General features: G+C 49.1%; 1 protein-coding gene across 36 annotated transcripts in view; it reads right to left on the bottom strand.

Annotated features, from left to right (window-relative positions):
- Positions 1-16,358, bottom strand: part of ABI1 (abl interactor 1) — a 391,827-nt gene that overhangs the window by 258,661 nt on the left and 116,808 nt on the right. For all 36 annotated transcript variants that reach the window (XM_086941617.1, XM_086941621.1, XM_086941633.1 and 33 more), the window contains exon 2: positions 767-934. In XM_086941617.1, the coding sequence (XP_086797743.1) occupies positions 767-934 (168 nt within the window). The remainder of the gene's footprint in view (positions 1-766; positions 935-16,358) is intronic.

Here is a 16,358-nt window from a genome sequence, read left to right as displayed (position 1 = left end):
GCTATGTAACTTAAAGGCTGTATGGGGATAACTCATTTTAGCAAGGCATAAGTAAGTATGGAGCTCTGGTGTAAATGAATAGTCAAGGTTTTTTTTGTGTGGAGAGGATCTATCTGATCAGAAAAGGACAGAGTAAATCAAATGAACTAAAAACCAGAAAGGTGTAGAACTGATAAAACGTAGGCACCATATTTCACACCTAAAAGATGCATGGGACCCACCGCCCACTATCTCATTTTACTGTAGAGAATACAACATTTAAACACAGAGCAATCGAGGTAAGAGCTGGAAAGATGTTAAGAATTTTTAAACTCTTGTTCGGACTCTTGTGACTTTAAATCAAAATTTAAAAAAATATTTATTTTAAGAAAAAAAGTAGGAGGACAGCAATACGCTTTGATGTTTTTAGTTATACAGCTCATTATAATGAACAAAAACTGCTATCTGCATCGCACTCCTCAAACAAAAGTCTACTACAAATTATAAATGTAATGTACTGAATGCTGTAAGGACATTTGTAGAATAAACTTTAAAAATCACTACGGTCTGCCAAATGTCGATATACAAAATATTCTACTGGATAAGGCACCAATGGCTCATGGTTAGCCAAGACCACCCATTTGTCTTTTTCTACAAGATCTAAGGACTCTATACTGTACAAGATAAAACCAGTGGGAATTAGTATAATTTTTACTCCTTCGTTATACCCACAACTAGTACACAATAGAGGAAATGCGTCACAGAAAAGATGAAAGTGTACCATTACCTGTGAAATGTGGTTGATGGAAGACTCCATTCTTCGCAGCTGGGACGCCTGGATGTCAAGCAGTTGAAGTACATTGTTAGCCAAGGCATTGATCTGATAAGCAACACTTGCAAGAGACTGGGTTGTGTATGCTTTCGTTTCTTCAAGTGCTTTTCTCTTGTCTGGAGCCTACAAAACACATTTTTTTTAAATTGTTAAAATAAAATTCACTGAAAACCCTGGAAAAATGACTTTAGAATTGGTGTGAAAGTAGCGTAAGCCTCAATTTTCTAGACTCCCATTAATGGTTTTACTGCAACTTCAAGACTTTTCGTACTACTCTCCAACAAAGCACATTTAATAAAAGTGTTTTAGACAGCTAAAATTCAAATGTTGCGTGTTTTTGAGTAAGGCTTATGAGTTTGACTCTTTATCCTCTTATTAGCCTATGAATGTGTTTTTAAAACAAATTACAGATGAAAATTTCACGACGCCCACTTGCTTCAAAGATTGAGTTTTCTTATCGAATACCAAGTGACTTAAGGACCTGGGCAAGAAATAATTACTAAGGCCAAAATATGAGTCTAGTGGTCACAAATAGCATCAAACAGCAGAAGGAATCATGAGTTTGTAATATTTTGCTGTGACGATTCAGTAACTTGAACGGATAAGTGATGTAAGTAAGAACAGCACCACATTGAAAGCATCTTTCGTTGTTCATAAAGCTGTTCACTCGTGGTACCAAGGCTTACAGTAGGGCTGTTTTTGTACAGCACAGCGGACAATACCAATGAACCGTGCAAGGATTTGCATACCTGTGTGTGAATTTATCGGTTTCCATTTATAGATGACAAATGAAAGGCTCAAGAGAAGAGCCACTGAACACAACTGGAAACAATTATAAGCGCCGAGGGCACGACACATTCACTTTAAGTACATGATTAATTATTAACAGCTAATCTTAAGTATCTTGGAAGCAATCTGAAGAGTGAATTGGCTACACTGCCTTCCAAACGGTCATATTTCCCACGAAAAGCCGAAGATCGCTCGCTGCAAAGCAGAAGATGGATTGTCTTCATTTAGGGTTTACAATACCAGCTTCAAACCTCTTTAAATTGGTTTAAAAGACATTACATAAATATATTAAGGCACAGGCATTAAGGCAATGCTACATTCAAACATTGTTCCAGGAAAATTAATCAATATTTTCGCTGATCATGAGCTCCAACCTACATTTCGCCAACAAGTACACCAATTCTGCAAGGAATCGCCATTAAATTTAGACATCTTCAACTCCGTGGAAACATCACGGATTAACATCGTATACAAATACCATTTCTGTGGCTTTTCTATAATCTTGTTTTTTTTCCAAGGAGATTCCATTATAGAAACCCATCGAATTTGCATTTTCTTGATGCCAAGTATGATTTATAGCATGCTATTTAGCTCTTCTAATGAAAAGCTTTGATGTTAGGTGTGTTAGGTGTTAGTACAATTGAAATGAAACGTCAGATTTGAATCATCATCCATTTTCAATACATAAAAATAAATAAATGGCAATAAAAGAATTATAAAATTAACAAGCATTGGCAAGGCTACTAGGTTTCGATTATGCACAATCTAATGGCTTTGTCAATTTTTTTTAGGCATGTTCGCCAGCAGCCCGGCTAGTAAAAAAAAAAAAGTGCTATTAAGCAGTCAATGCTTGCAACCTCGTAGCGCTTTTATTTTTACTTACCAGCTGCTGTGCAACAGCCCTAAAAAATGAAAGCAAAAATAGCTCTCGCAAACGCAATGTATTAATGAATGAATGAATGAAAGAATGAATGGAGTCTTCTAACGCGCAACTTAGCCCAAGGGCGTCAAGGCGCATATCTATTTGGCTTTGTTAATGGTTTAATTTGTGTCATGAGGGAAGGTGCAAGCTACCTTCGGTATGGTACAAGAGGGCAGGCAACTGCGTAGCAAAGCACTGCAGCTTAACTAAAACAAAAATTCTAATCAAGTTAGAAAAAAGTGATATGAGGCAGTCAGCACTGGCCACATCAGCATTCCAGCCCTTTAAAAAAAAATGTTGGTGGCCAAGATGGCAGGCTAGGAGGACGCACTCTCTGTGAGCTCCGACGTCCCTGAGGCCCTGCACCGTTTCCTAGCCGCTGATCTCCCCCGGATCGAGTGTGGAGGGGGACCGCCACTGCCTGGAGCCCCGCTGAGCAAACTGGAGCGATAGCTGGGCTGACGGCCTTCGCTGGACGCCGGTCAGATCCATCGGAGGGACGAGGCCCCGGAGAGCGGCCGGAGGCCCGAGACCCACCGCCCCGTGTCTGCCGAGGACACTCTGCCGTGGAGACACCGCAGAGGCGGGCGGCCCTGGGAGGCACCCGGATCTGCTCTATCTACGTTGCTGGAGCGGTGGCTGGCCGAGCGGACAGGTAGGCCCGGCGATCGGGCGGGCCCAGCACAGGGAGGAGCCGGTGAGGGAGGCCTACGCACACCCGGGGATTTGAGAGCAGACTAGGCCGCAGATACCACCCGTCCCCCGGACCCGCCCCTTCCAGGCCAGGTGCAGCCGGACCTGGGCCGAGTGCTACACCGGGGGCCCCCGGGGGTGTGAAACCGCTTTTGGCCCTGCTCGGCCACGATCGCTGACCCTGAGGAGGCGGCTGACCGCCCGAGCCCGGAGCCCGGTCCAGACCTGGGGCTCGGCCCCCTGGGCCTCCACAGACTCCTGGTGCGGCGGCACCGAGTTGGCGCCGGGCGTGTGTGTGTGTGGCCCTCGGCCCTGCCATCTTCTCTAACTGACCGGACCCGCCCCTTCCAGGAAAAGTGCAACCGGACCTGGACCGAGTGTTGAATCGGGGGGCCCCGGGGGTTTGAGACTGCTTTGGGCCCTGCTCGGCCACGATCGCTGACCCTGAAGTGGTGGCTGTCTGCACAAACTCAGAGCCCGATCCAAACCTGAGACTCGGCCCTCTGGGCCTCCACAGACCCCTGGTGCGGCGGCGCAGTGTTGGAGCCGGCCGTGTGTGTCGCCCTGGGCGGCGCGGACCTCGTGGGTGCGGCCTTGACGTCTTCTGTGGCTGACCTGACCGCATACCTGTGTGGGCGAGAGTGGTGGTGGAACACTTCGGTGGTGGACCTGGAGCGAGGAGCTGCTCACCGAGGGAATTTCTCCGGCCGCTGGCGCGACCCACGTGGGAGCCATCTGCCCCTACGGGCCCTGCAGCACGACGCCCTCCCCTGGCCCTGTCTGGACGCCTGACCAGCGGATTTGGGCGCGGAGGTGGCACCGGTGAGGTGCGCCCAGAGCACTAGGATCGCACTCTGCCTAGCCGCTCGGTCCCCGGGTGGCACCACTGGGGCTACTGCTCGCCTGGGGGTCTCGAGATGTCGGGATCCAGGGGGGGCAAAAAGGGAGAGCGCACCCTTACGGAGATGTTGGGCCGTGGGACCCCCCGCCAGGACAGAGGCCAGCACAGCAACGGTCCCCCGTCGGGCTCAAGAGGCACGGAGGGCGGGGAGCCCCCGGTGACCAGGTCATTTCTGGAGTCGTTGTTTGGCACCCTCAGGGAGGACTTACAGGCGTTGAAGCAAGAGGTGGCTGGAGAGGTCCGCGAAGTGCGCAGGGAGGTCGACTCGTTGGGAGAAAGGGTGGCCTCGGTGGAGGAAGCCGGCCACTCCAGAGATGAGGAGATCGTCCACCTACAGCAGGAGGTCCTACGGCTCACAGAACAGCATATCGACCTCCAGACACATAATGAGGACCTCGAAAACAGGTCCAGGCGCAACAACATTCGCGTCCGCGGCGTCCCATCTAAAGAGGAGGGTGAGGATGTGACCGCCTATCTGATGGCCCTCTTCCGAGATATATTGGGGGAGCCTGAAGACTTCCCGATGAAAATTGACAGGGCGCATAGAGTGGGGCCCCCCCCCCGAAGAGCCTCGGCGCCCCCGCCGGACATCCTAGCCTTCCTCCCGGATTTCCCCCTGAAGGAGCGGATACTCAGAGAGGCCAGCAGGAAGCAGCCCCTCTCGTTCCGTGGACACCAGGTGGCCCTTTTTCAGGACTTATCAACCATCACCTTACAGAGGCGCAAATCCTTTAAGCTTGCCACGGACTTCCTACGGGAGCATGATACACAGTACTCCTGGGGCCACCCCTTCAGACTTATTTTCCGATGGAACGGGAGGTTGCATCAACTGCGGTCCCTGCAGGATGTCTGCGAGGTGCTGGGCCTCACGGCCACTGAAGGAGAGACTCCCACGCCTGACCGCCGGCGACCCAACAGAGACGGCTGGCAGTCGGTCCGGAGACGGCGTTCTTCGGCCCGGCCCTTGCGACCCGACTCGCCTACGATCAGAGCGGAGATGGACAGTGCGCTCCAAGAGGTGGCTAGAGAGACGACGACCACGGAAGTGGCCTTGACGGCCTAACCAGACTCCGGGGGGAGATCGACATAGCCTCATCATCACAGCAGGTGCGAGGGTTCCGGGGACGGGAGGGGGTGGGGGGGGGGGGGGGGGGGGGAGTGGGTAGTGGCTGGACGTCCACTTTACAAACTTTCCACAGCCTTGTCCACTAGGGACCGGACTGGGACAATGGAGTTAAATGTAGGGACGGGAGGCGGAGGAGGGGGAGAGTAGAGGGAGGGTTGGGGAACCATCGGCTGGTGGACTCCTTGGACGCATTGAAGGACTGTTTGCAGTGCGCGAGATCTGGTTTGTTGGGGGGGACTGAGGGAGTTGTGGGTCAAGGGGTGGGGTCCCGGGTGTTGGGGGATGGGACAGGGGAAGGGGGAGTTCTGAGTTCGGGGGGGGTTGCTACTAGAGCGGGTGGGAGGGGGACTAGGGGACCGTACTGTGCTGTAGTATTGCTTGATTTCCTTATGATTTACACATCTGTATCGCTGATTGCGGGGCCTTCCCTGCACTGTCTGTCCAGACTGGCTTTGCTTGCCCTGTGTGCATTTCCCTGATGGCCCTCAAGATTTTGACCCTAAATGTGAAAGGGTTGAATAACCCGGTCAAGCGCAGGGCAGTGCTTTCCCTTCTAGATAATGCCCAGGCAGACATCTGTCTTTTACAGGAAACACACCTCTTGGCCAAAGATTGCCATAGGCTGCGCACACCGAAGTTCCCCACACAGCTCTTCTCTTCTGACACGTCTAAAACGGCAGGGGTTGCCATTCTTGCCTCCGGGAGGTTCAAGGGGGAGTTCCTGCACAAAGTGGCTGAACAGAAGGGGAGGCTCTTAGCATACAGGGTTAGATTGGGTGGCCTGGTATTTACGATAGGCACGATTTACAGCCCCAACGACCGACAAGAACGATTTCTGCTTCAGGCTCTAGAGGAGGTGACGACTACCCCTGATAGACACATTATCCTGGGGGGAGACTTGAATATGGTCTTCGATGCGCCCTTGGATAGATCGGTTCAGAGGCGCTCGCAGGCGGGCGAATTCTCTCAGGCGCTTAGGACCCGTATGGAAGACCTTGATCTACACGATCTGTGGCGGCGGCTTCACCCTACGTCTAGGACGTACTCCTATTTTTCCCATGCCCATCAGTCCTATGCGAGGCTGGATCACCTGCTGGTCTCGGGCCCGGTCTGCGAGTTGGCTTTGTCCTCCGAGGTTGGGGTGCTCTCCCTGTCGGACCATGCACCAGTGGAGGGCGTTTTTCGCCTTCCCCTCGTCTCCCCCTCCAGAGGGGTTTGGCGCCTTAGGGACACCCTGCTCCACAGACACTCAGTGGTCACACGCATACGTGATTCCCTGACTGAATTCCAACGCAACAACGATAACACCACCCGGGCGACACAATGGGCTGCTCTGAAGGCGGTGCTCCGGGGCGAATTCATCGCGGTTTCTACAGCGGAAAATAGGGAACGCCGTGCGAAGCGAGAGGAGCTCACGGGTAAGGTGAGGGAACTAGAACAGGTACACCAAGGGACAGGGGCACCCAGAGTCTGGCGACAACTCAAAGCCGCCAGGAAACTCCTTTCCGCATTGGATATGGACAGAGCGGAATATGCGGCGTTACGCCTAAAGCACAAGTACTATAGTGGGGTTGACAGATGCGGTCGCCTTCTTGCGAACAAACTTCGCGTACAGCACCAGAGACACCGGGTGAAAGAACTGTCTGTCCCTGGCGGGGGGACGGTAACGGAGGATGACCAAATAGCGGAGGGGTTCCGCCGGTACTACGAGGACCTCTACGAGGGGCAGGCCCCCTTGGCGCAGGAGGAGGATGACTATTTAGACGCAGTCACTCTGCCCTCCCTCACCCCGGAACAGGCTCAGTACTTGGAACGTGACATCAGACCCGAGGAGGTGATCTCGGCGATTTCCCGCCTCAAACTGGGGAAAGCCCCGGGCTTCGATGGCTACACCCCCCTCTTTTACAGGACGTTCTGCCAGGAGCTGACGCCGATTCTGACGCGCCTCTTTAATTCGTTCGCGGAGCCTGGGGCCATCTCCCGGGACTTGCTCCTGGCGACGATATCAGTAATCCCCAAACCTGGCAAGAACCGTGCTGAGGCGGAGGAGCCAAGATGGCGGACGGGACGGACGTGTGAGCGCCCGGCTCCCCAAGCCGTCTGCTTCGCATTGATATCCTGGCACTAATCCTTGCTTACACCGCGCTGAGACGATGACATGAACGCGCTGATGACAGTCGCTTTCATTTGCGACCTCCGCCGGCCGTTTTGGATGAAGACTCGGGGAACTAGCCGACCACCGGGGCTGCCCACGATCCTTGTGCCGATTGCCGCCGCAGGTCACTGGTGCTCTTAGCCGGGCGGACGCTGTGGAGGTGCCGGCGTTTGGGACTGACCCGATTGCGGAAGATGGATGGAGTTTATCCTGTCCTGCGAGGCGCGACTCCAGTTGGCTGAGGAGTGTGTGCCTGGGAAACGGGATCCCTTTGTTCCTCGCTCTCCACTCCTACGCTACCTCTATCCTGGGCGGACTCCATCTTGCGGCGTCCTTCTAGTCGCGCATTATCAGTACCCACGGGAGACGAGAGGGCTCTCATTGTGCATGGCCCCCCGCACTAGTAGCTGCATGCCCTTCCGTTGTGGGACGATGGCTCTTCCATAACGGAGTCGCCCCCCTCCCTCCAGTGTGGATCCACGGGAGAGAAGGCAATGGCGCTTGCCCTCCAGCATGGACAGAGGGTTGTTCCCTTATCCCCAGTTTGCGCGGACCTGCCTGCAATTGACCCGGGCGATGATCCGAATGCGACACTGTGCGAAGCGGATCGGCTGGTGTTACAGAGTGACCTGACCTGTGGCGATATCCTTGATGCCCTCGCAGACCTACGAGCAACATGGCGGCGCAATGCTCAAGAACTGGGAGGTAAGATCGATGAAGCTGTGCTTTCCATAAAGCGACCGAGGCTGCCTGCTTCCCTACTGCCTACGTGTGCTTTTACAATGGATACAGTGTTGCTACAAGCGCGAGCGGAAGATCGAGATGTTCCTGGCTACCATGTTGCGTGCCTCCCTACCGACGCTGCTACTGCTACAAAGTCTCCCCTCACTCCGGGAACTATGACTCTGCCTGAACAACTGCTATCAGAGCTCCGCTTATCGCTCTCCCAGCTGTTTGCCCCCTTTGAGGGTGTAGCCTTCGGAGCCCTCTTTTTACATTGCCGGAGTGAGTGTCATCCTGCATGGCAGGGGGGGTTCGTCATCCTGGCCGCTGAATTTGTTGGAGACTGGGGACGCTCATCTTCTTCTCTTCTGCTCCTTCCATGTTGAGAGCGGCCATTTTGCTCCTTTGTTCTGCCGGACATGTATCCGCTGAGATGGTCATGCTTGGAGAGGTTTCGTCGTTCAGGCCAGGGTTGAAGGGGCCCCTCACCTCGGCTTGTTTGATCGGCTGGCGGAGACCCGGACTATTTTTCGTTTTGCTATGCTGACTGTTTTGCAATTGCAGCATCTTTCCCATTTGAGTTTGTGACTATCCTGTACTGTTGTGTTCCTTGCAGATGGGAGGGCGGTTCTGTATGGGCCCGGGGTTCTAAATGTGAATGCTTTATTAATAGTGACTGGCCTTGTCATGTGCCCGCTACCATGCCGTGATTGGGGTAATTAATAACGCTATGGCTTCCCGTGTGGGCTGAACAGGGATTGGAACTGCTTTTGTATATGTTGTGAGCACACATCGTGAAATGATTTCTTCCATCTCTTCTATTGTTGCAATTTATTACAGTGCTGTTGCTTTCGGAGTAGGAGGTTTTCAGTGTGGGACGCGGTGGATGGCCGAGGGTCCCGGGCGTTCTGATGCTAAGTAGGCTCCTCCCCACTTTCTTCTTTTGGGAGTGGTAGATTAGCTTGTCCTTTTCTCCCTCCCTATATTCAAGAGTGACAATTTTCTTTCTTTTCGTCTCCTTTCTTCCTTCTTTCTGCATTTTCTTGCTGTTCCTTCTCCTTTCTTCCGACTTTTCTTCTTCCTAAATTTCGGGTTTATAGGGCGACAGGCACGCTGCTAGGGGGGGGGGGGGTAGGCCATAGCCTCTGCATGTGTGTAGGGTGGGGGGTTATATTTCATTTTTGTTAGTTTCTATGGGACCTGTTTTGTTTCCTCTATGATTTTAGCTTTCTTGCCCATGTTTGGGAGTGCTGGGTGTAGGGTGGCAGTGGTAATGTGACTGGGTCATAGGTGCTACTCTGTAGCATAGCTATTGTGTAACCATCCTGCCTGGCGGGGACTTGACTATCGATATACGAATTGCTTGATACAGTTGCCAACGTCATGTCCCACCTGCATGGACCTAGTTCTTAACTTTTACTTTATCAGTACGGAACACTACGGCCTGACTTCGGTAGTTGCATAACAAAAAACTTTAAAATTTAACCTTCATTCATCCTGTGACACGGTGCTGCGACATCCTTCAGTCTTTCTTCCTTTAAATGTTTGCGGTTCTGCTGCAGTACTGTGTCGCCATAACGTAAGCTGTTGTGCTAACTGATTGTTCGTGGCCGGCCGGATGGTTGTAGGCCCGTATTTGTTATTTTTCCTCATGCACAATAAAGGTTTTCAAAAATAAAAAAAATTAAAAAAAGAACCGTGCTGAGTGTGGATCCTATAGGCCGATCTCACTCCTGAACACGGACCTTAAACTTTATACGGGGATCCTCGCGGCACGGTTGGCACTCCACATGCCGGGGCTTATCGACCCAGACCAAGCGGGATTCATTCCTGGCCGGCAGACTGTGGACCACACCAAACGGGTGGTCCACTTGTTGGAGAAGGCCTCCAGAGTTCCTGGTGAACGTATGCTACTTTCCATCGACGCAGAGAAGGCGTTCGACCGGGTGCACTGGCCGTACCTCTAAAAAGTGCTGTGTAAGATAGGCATAGGGGAGAAGTTTCGCACTTTAATATTCAATTGCTACAGATCCCCTTCCGCAGTAGTACGGGTGAACGGCTATAGTTCTGGTACCTTCGGGATAGAGCGGGGTACCCGGCAGGGGTGCCCGTTGTCGCCGCTCCTGTTCGCCCTTTATATGGAGCCTTTCGCCCACCGGATTCGTACCAATCTGGCGGTGACTGGCATTCGAATGGGGGGATTCGTACATGTTCTTAGTCTCTACGCGGATGATGTCATCCTGACGCTGGACGACCCAGGTCGTTCTCTTCCCGCGTGTATGGACGAACTGGACAGCTTCGCCAGGGTAGCAGGTTTTAAGATGAACCTGGGGAAATCGGCGGCCCTTGACATATCCCTGTCCCCCTCGACGAAATCTGCCCTGCAGAGGCTTTATCCCTTGAGCTGGTCTAAGGACCTGGTGCCTTACCTGGGCATCCTCCTGGCACCCTCCCTCCCGCCATGGTATCGGCCAACTACACGGCTATGAGCAAGAAAGTCAAAGACGAACTCGCCCGTTGGGATAAGGGGATGTTGTCGCTGCTCGGCAGGATAGCAGCGGTGAAAATGACCCTCCTCCCGCAAGTTCTATATCTCTTCCGAGCCCTCCCGCTTCAACCACCTAAGGGTTGGATCCGGCAGATCCAGGCGGATATCGCTCGCTTTGTCTGGCAGGGCCGCAAGCCCAGACTTAAGTGGGCTCTCTCCACGCTGGCGCCTGAGTCCGGTGGCCTGGGCATACCGGACCTGACCAAATACTTTCAGGCGGCGCAGCTCCGCCATCTGGTAGAGTGGAGTAGGTGGGAGTCCGACAAACCCTGGTTGTTCCAGGACCAGGCAGTAGCGGGACGACCATTGCAGGAGATACCATTCTTGCGTAGGCCCCACCGCCCGCCCAATCTCTACGCTTCCTATGTCACGAGGGTCCCACTGCAGATATGGGATGGGGTGAGCGGCAGACACGAACTTACTACCTTTCCGTCGCCGTTCACTCCGATAGTGGACAATCCAGACTTTGGCCCCGGTGTGGAGCCTGGCGCATTTGCGCGCTGGCGCACGGCTCGTTGCTCGGCGTTGTTCCACATGTATGGCCCGGAAGGGGCCACCCCCTTTCAGGACCTCCGGCGGGAGTATGCTCTGCCTGAAACAGAACGCTTGCGATACATGCAGGTGCGTCATCGGGCGCTTCAACCGCAGGTGCGGGGCTCGGCCGATCGGACTCTCACACCATACGAACACTGGTTGGTGACGCGCTCCTCGGATGTCAAGCTCATCTCGGACCTGTATAAATTTCTGCAACCCCCCTCGACCCACATCTATAATCCTGGTCGTGAACGCTGGGAACGGGAAGTTGGTAGACAACTGGGACACACCGACTGGGAACGCATCTCATACCGAGCACGACACTCCGCTTACCACACAGGGCTCACCGAAACATTCACGAAACTTTCCACTTACTGCTATTACACCCCCGCCCGGCTACACGAAATGAATCTTAATATTCCCCAGAACTGTTGGAGAGAATGTGGTCAAGTCGGGACACTCACACATGTACTTTGGGAGTGCCCCTTACTGGGCCCCTATTGGGAGGAGGTACTGGGGGAGGTTGACAGGTGTTTTGAGATTGAGCTTCCCCGATTCCCCGCTTATGTCCTGCTGGGTCTGCCCAACGACCTGATGTACCCATTGAAATCCAAAAAGGGTAGGCAAATAGCAATTGCATTGGGCTCGGCAGTCCAGAATATTCTTGTTCATTGGCGTACTACTACACTTCCCACTACTGTTGGCTGGTTACACAGGTTGTGGCACGTCTTGGGGATGGAGAAGATGTCCCTGGTAGCGGCGGGGGAGATTGACACATTTGAGGAGTTATGGCTCCCCTTTCATACTCTGCTGCAGTCTGAATTCAGAGAGATCACCTGCCCACGGTACCTCAGACTGCTACGTCTAACGTCTCCGACGACCCCGACCACTTGATTTGCCATTGACCGTGGAAAGGCTGGGGGCTTGAGCACTCTTCTGCTTTAATGATGCAGGGCACTTTCAGCACAGTACGGGGGGTGGAGGGTGGGGATAGGAATGTGGGGGGAGGGGGGGAGTTGGGTGAGAGGAGTTGAGTTCTGATCATGTCTCAATCGATGGTGCACCTGTCATACAACCTGAAGTATCATTGACCTTTTTTCACTGTAGCCACAGGTCGCACTTCTATTCCATATTGATTGCACTATTCTCGTTGAGACTCCTGTCTTTGTTGATCTGTTTGGTGCTGTGTTTACCTTTTCGATACTGCAATAAAATACTTTAAACCTAAAAAAAAATGTTCAGCCATGCTGCAGAGCACTTGCTCTCCTGTGCAACATGGCTAAAAATATTATTAAAGTTGATAGCTCGCACAAGCGAGACCTATTGGCTTTGGAAATGCTCAGGTTTCTTACAGATTGATTTGGACGCCAGTAGCAGTTGCTATGGGAATAAAGAGCAAGACCCGACAGAAAGCTCACTGATCTCCTGCTCCAAGCACCCATCTCAATGAAGCATTCACTGTGGCACAAAGACGTATTTAGTATGCGAAGGGCTCTCAGCATCGGAGGATTTATTTCCCTACTGTAAAAACATTTGTACTGCAAACCGAGTATCGACAACACGGTCATGTCATCAAATAGACCTTCATACAATAAATCTTCAAAGTTAACAGCACTTTGCATGTTAGGACTTGAAGAACCATACTAGCAGTGGAACGGCAAAACTACAAGTCCCAGCATGCAAAGAGACACTGGCTAAACACCTAGGGACTGTAAAAGAGGTGTGCCTTCTGATAACTAGGAAGATGGATCTGCAAACTCTCTGAAACAGCCACGGCACACTCAGGAAAAAATAATCAAATCAATTACAAATGTTGGTTTACACCTTATGGCTAAAATATTTCCCATTATAATGTACATAAACGCCTTTCAGCAAGAAATTTTACAGCCACAATGGAGGCTTGATAGAAAACTGTTAATAGGATGGATATGAAAATTTGGTGTTTTAGCTTTATTGATTCTGTAACATTTGAAGTAGTAGTCCCATAACAGATTCTTGCCCGTAATACATACCCATTAACGTTTAACTGACTGAGAAAGTAGTTTTGCAATATCTCATCACCACTATACATTAGAGTGATTTACTGCACACAAACGTAGAATGAAGATATGTGCCGCAAATGTAGCCGACTAAACGGAAGCATTCCATATTGCAATACAGGTCTAAACTTGCAACCAAAGAGTGTGAGGCTTTGGTCACTAACAGGCTTTTACACAGCGTTTGTCTGAAGGAGTGTGATACTTGAAGCAAAGCCCTTTAAAATAGTTTATGCAACACTGTTGACCTGCAATATGTAACGGACTGGGCAGGATGCTGCCCACTGAGTAGTAAGGACTTCAAAGAAAGCGAAATATATTGCTTTATTCAGAGCTCATTCAGCCAAGGAACACCAATACAAATTAATCAGAATTTGGTCCATGCTCCATCGAAAGAACAAACAAAGCAAAAGTGAAACCTCCATGCAATGGCCAATGAGAGCAAGGAAACAAGAGAGATGGTAAAGCCAAATAATGGTAAGTAACGTGTGGGCTTTAAATTAATAAAAGATCTCCCAAGTGACAGCAAATGTCTCAGGTGAGACCTATAAAGGAACAAATATATATATACATATATGTTTGTTCCTTTATAGGTCTCACCTGAGACATTTGCATATATATATATATGTATATCATTCTTTTATGAAAAAATAATTATTGTAGCAAATATATAAAAAATGTATAGCCATTTCATAACAAATAATCGAGAAATTCTTTAGCATAATCTCATAATTAACAGATTGTATTCATTACAATTCAATCACTAATAAAAAGAATTAAAAAAAGAAAATAGAAAAAAACAAAATGGAATATTATTGTATTTATAACACACATGCAAACAATGCATTCCGCAATCATGACTGAATGAGCACAAGGGATAGAACACAACACCCACTAGCCTAAGAAAAATGAGATCAAAAAAGCATTTGGCACTAATGTATCAATCAATATTGTAAAAATATCTGTCGTAGATATGAGCAGTTACACTCATCGTCCCTCGTATGAGAATGGTACATCCGGCTAACAAATGTCGTTTACCACCCATGCTCCCTTGCCTTATCATGCATACCTTGCTATGCTTGCCTTGTCAGTTTGGTTGATGGGAGAAGGATTGCCACACTACATTTTATAATTCTCCTTTACTGCATTTATTGGGGTCCATTACTCTGCTGCAAGTTTATAATTAATATGAAATGAACAACTGGTGAACAAACATCTATGTTATCCGGTTCCACTCACTAGTAGTCACATACCGTTGGGTAAAATGTGTGCAACATTCTATTTTCTAGTTTTTTACAAGAGACAACAATCCGTTTATGCCCATACTATTATGCCAGTCTACGTGTACACTCCAAACTGTACTTAAACAGGCAGAGGGCTAAAAGATAGTTTTTTTGTTATTAAAATGGTATTTATAAATTGCCACATACATTCCAAAGGAGTGTAGAATCAAGGGTGTAGTATTAATGGATAAGCATGGTGTAATGAAGGAGTCGCTGTGGTGTACAAACACCGTTCAGGTATGGTATCCGGCTAAGGCAAGGGATCTGAAGCATGGCGTCTTCGTATTTCCAGGATTTTGTCATAAACTTACTGGTTCACCATATCATTAGCAAGCAGACTACCATGTACATTAATACATCTGAAAGGTTGTGAGGTGTCATGTATACTCGTGCTACCGTTTTAGAAAAGCTCTTAAATGTATATCTGGAGCAAGTTTCATAAAACTAATTGATAAAGACATTATTTCTAAAATCCACGTCTTCCGATCGCACAACCATTGCAGTCTATAGAGAGCAACCCATATACAAAAAAAATTAATCAAATTGCATCTATTCTTGCGAGGACGGTTAGAAATTCGAGTATGAAACACAAAAATGAGTAAAATGCTCTTGAAGAGTCACTGACTTCCTTGTGACATTATCAAAATGCCTTTCATTTGATTGTATTTGGCAGCTGCGAGCGCAAGCCAGACACTCCCTTGCCAAACTTGTTTTTTTCCTGCACAGGGCTCTCGAAACATGCGAACTCTGGCTGGATAAATACATCACGTACCTTCCTTCATTGGTTGCCACATCATAGAATTTCTACCCAAGATGCATTCTATAGCATCCTAAAGGGCAAAGGAATGCCAGAGACTTAGAAACCAAACTCAAAAGCAAGAACATATTTATAAACTGGGATACTAACAATCTCAGGGCGCTCCTCAATTATATCAGGGATGAGTAACTTCTAAACTAAATCTAATTGCGGTGCATCAAGAGGAGGGGCAAGTATCCAACACCCCCGATTTTCTGTACACACAGAAAAGAACAGTCTCATGTGCCTCTGAGCACTCAACTACAATTACAACGCGGTGTAATCAAATCAATACATATGTCCTCAAATATTTCAGCAGACCACAACAATCCACAGTTCCAAGTAAAGTTCAGCAGATTAGTGTCTCTTAATTTTCTCAAGGTTTATTTCAAAGTTCCATGTGATTTCCAGAGTTCCAAAGTTTCTTCAATACATCATTTCAGTAAGGTTGATACTTTTGCCAATACTGTTGCCAACACGTGTTCCGTTGTGTGTAAGTTTCACACATTGACTTTCTCAGGGCTGTAACAAGGAAATACAAAGCCCTCTATTACAATCTTTCAAGTCAAAAAATTGTCAGGAGAGATAGATATAGTCCCCTCCACCACAGGGAAATATCATTGTGTGCAACACAGATGTAGGCATAGTGCAGGAGAAACATAAGAATGGAAATATCACACCCAAAAAACCAAAGGTAATAAGCCAATTCTAAAAAGTCCATGAATACCTTATAACCCAAAAAACTCTGAAAAGGAGGAAGTGCCATAAGTCACCTGAAAATTATTCAATCCTCTCCTAATGTTGATAATCTCCTCTCCAGTGTAAGTATGGCAAATGTCTGTGTAATAAAAGCCAGACATTAGAATCCTAACACTAGTTAATGTAATCAGCAATACCCTTTGCTCACATGAGAAGTCAGCATTATAGTAAATATCAAAGTAAAGCACATATGTATAACTCCATCAATGAATGACAAGTTCAACATAACCTATAAAAACAACCATGGCTCAACCAATATAGTACGCGCGCTCATTTCATTAC

This window comes from Lissotriton vulgaris, chromosome 10 (genome assembly GCF_964263255.1).
Source record: "Lissotriton vulgaris chromosome 10, aLisVul1.2, whole genome shotgun sequence".
In the NCBI taxonomy this organism is placed as follows: domain Eukaryota; kingdom Metazoa; phylum Chordata; class Amphibia; order Caudata; family Salamandridae; genus Lissotriton; species Lissotriton vulgaris.
Note: the sequence above shows the minus strand (reverse complement) of the source record. Positions and strands in the feature narration are given on the sequence as shown.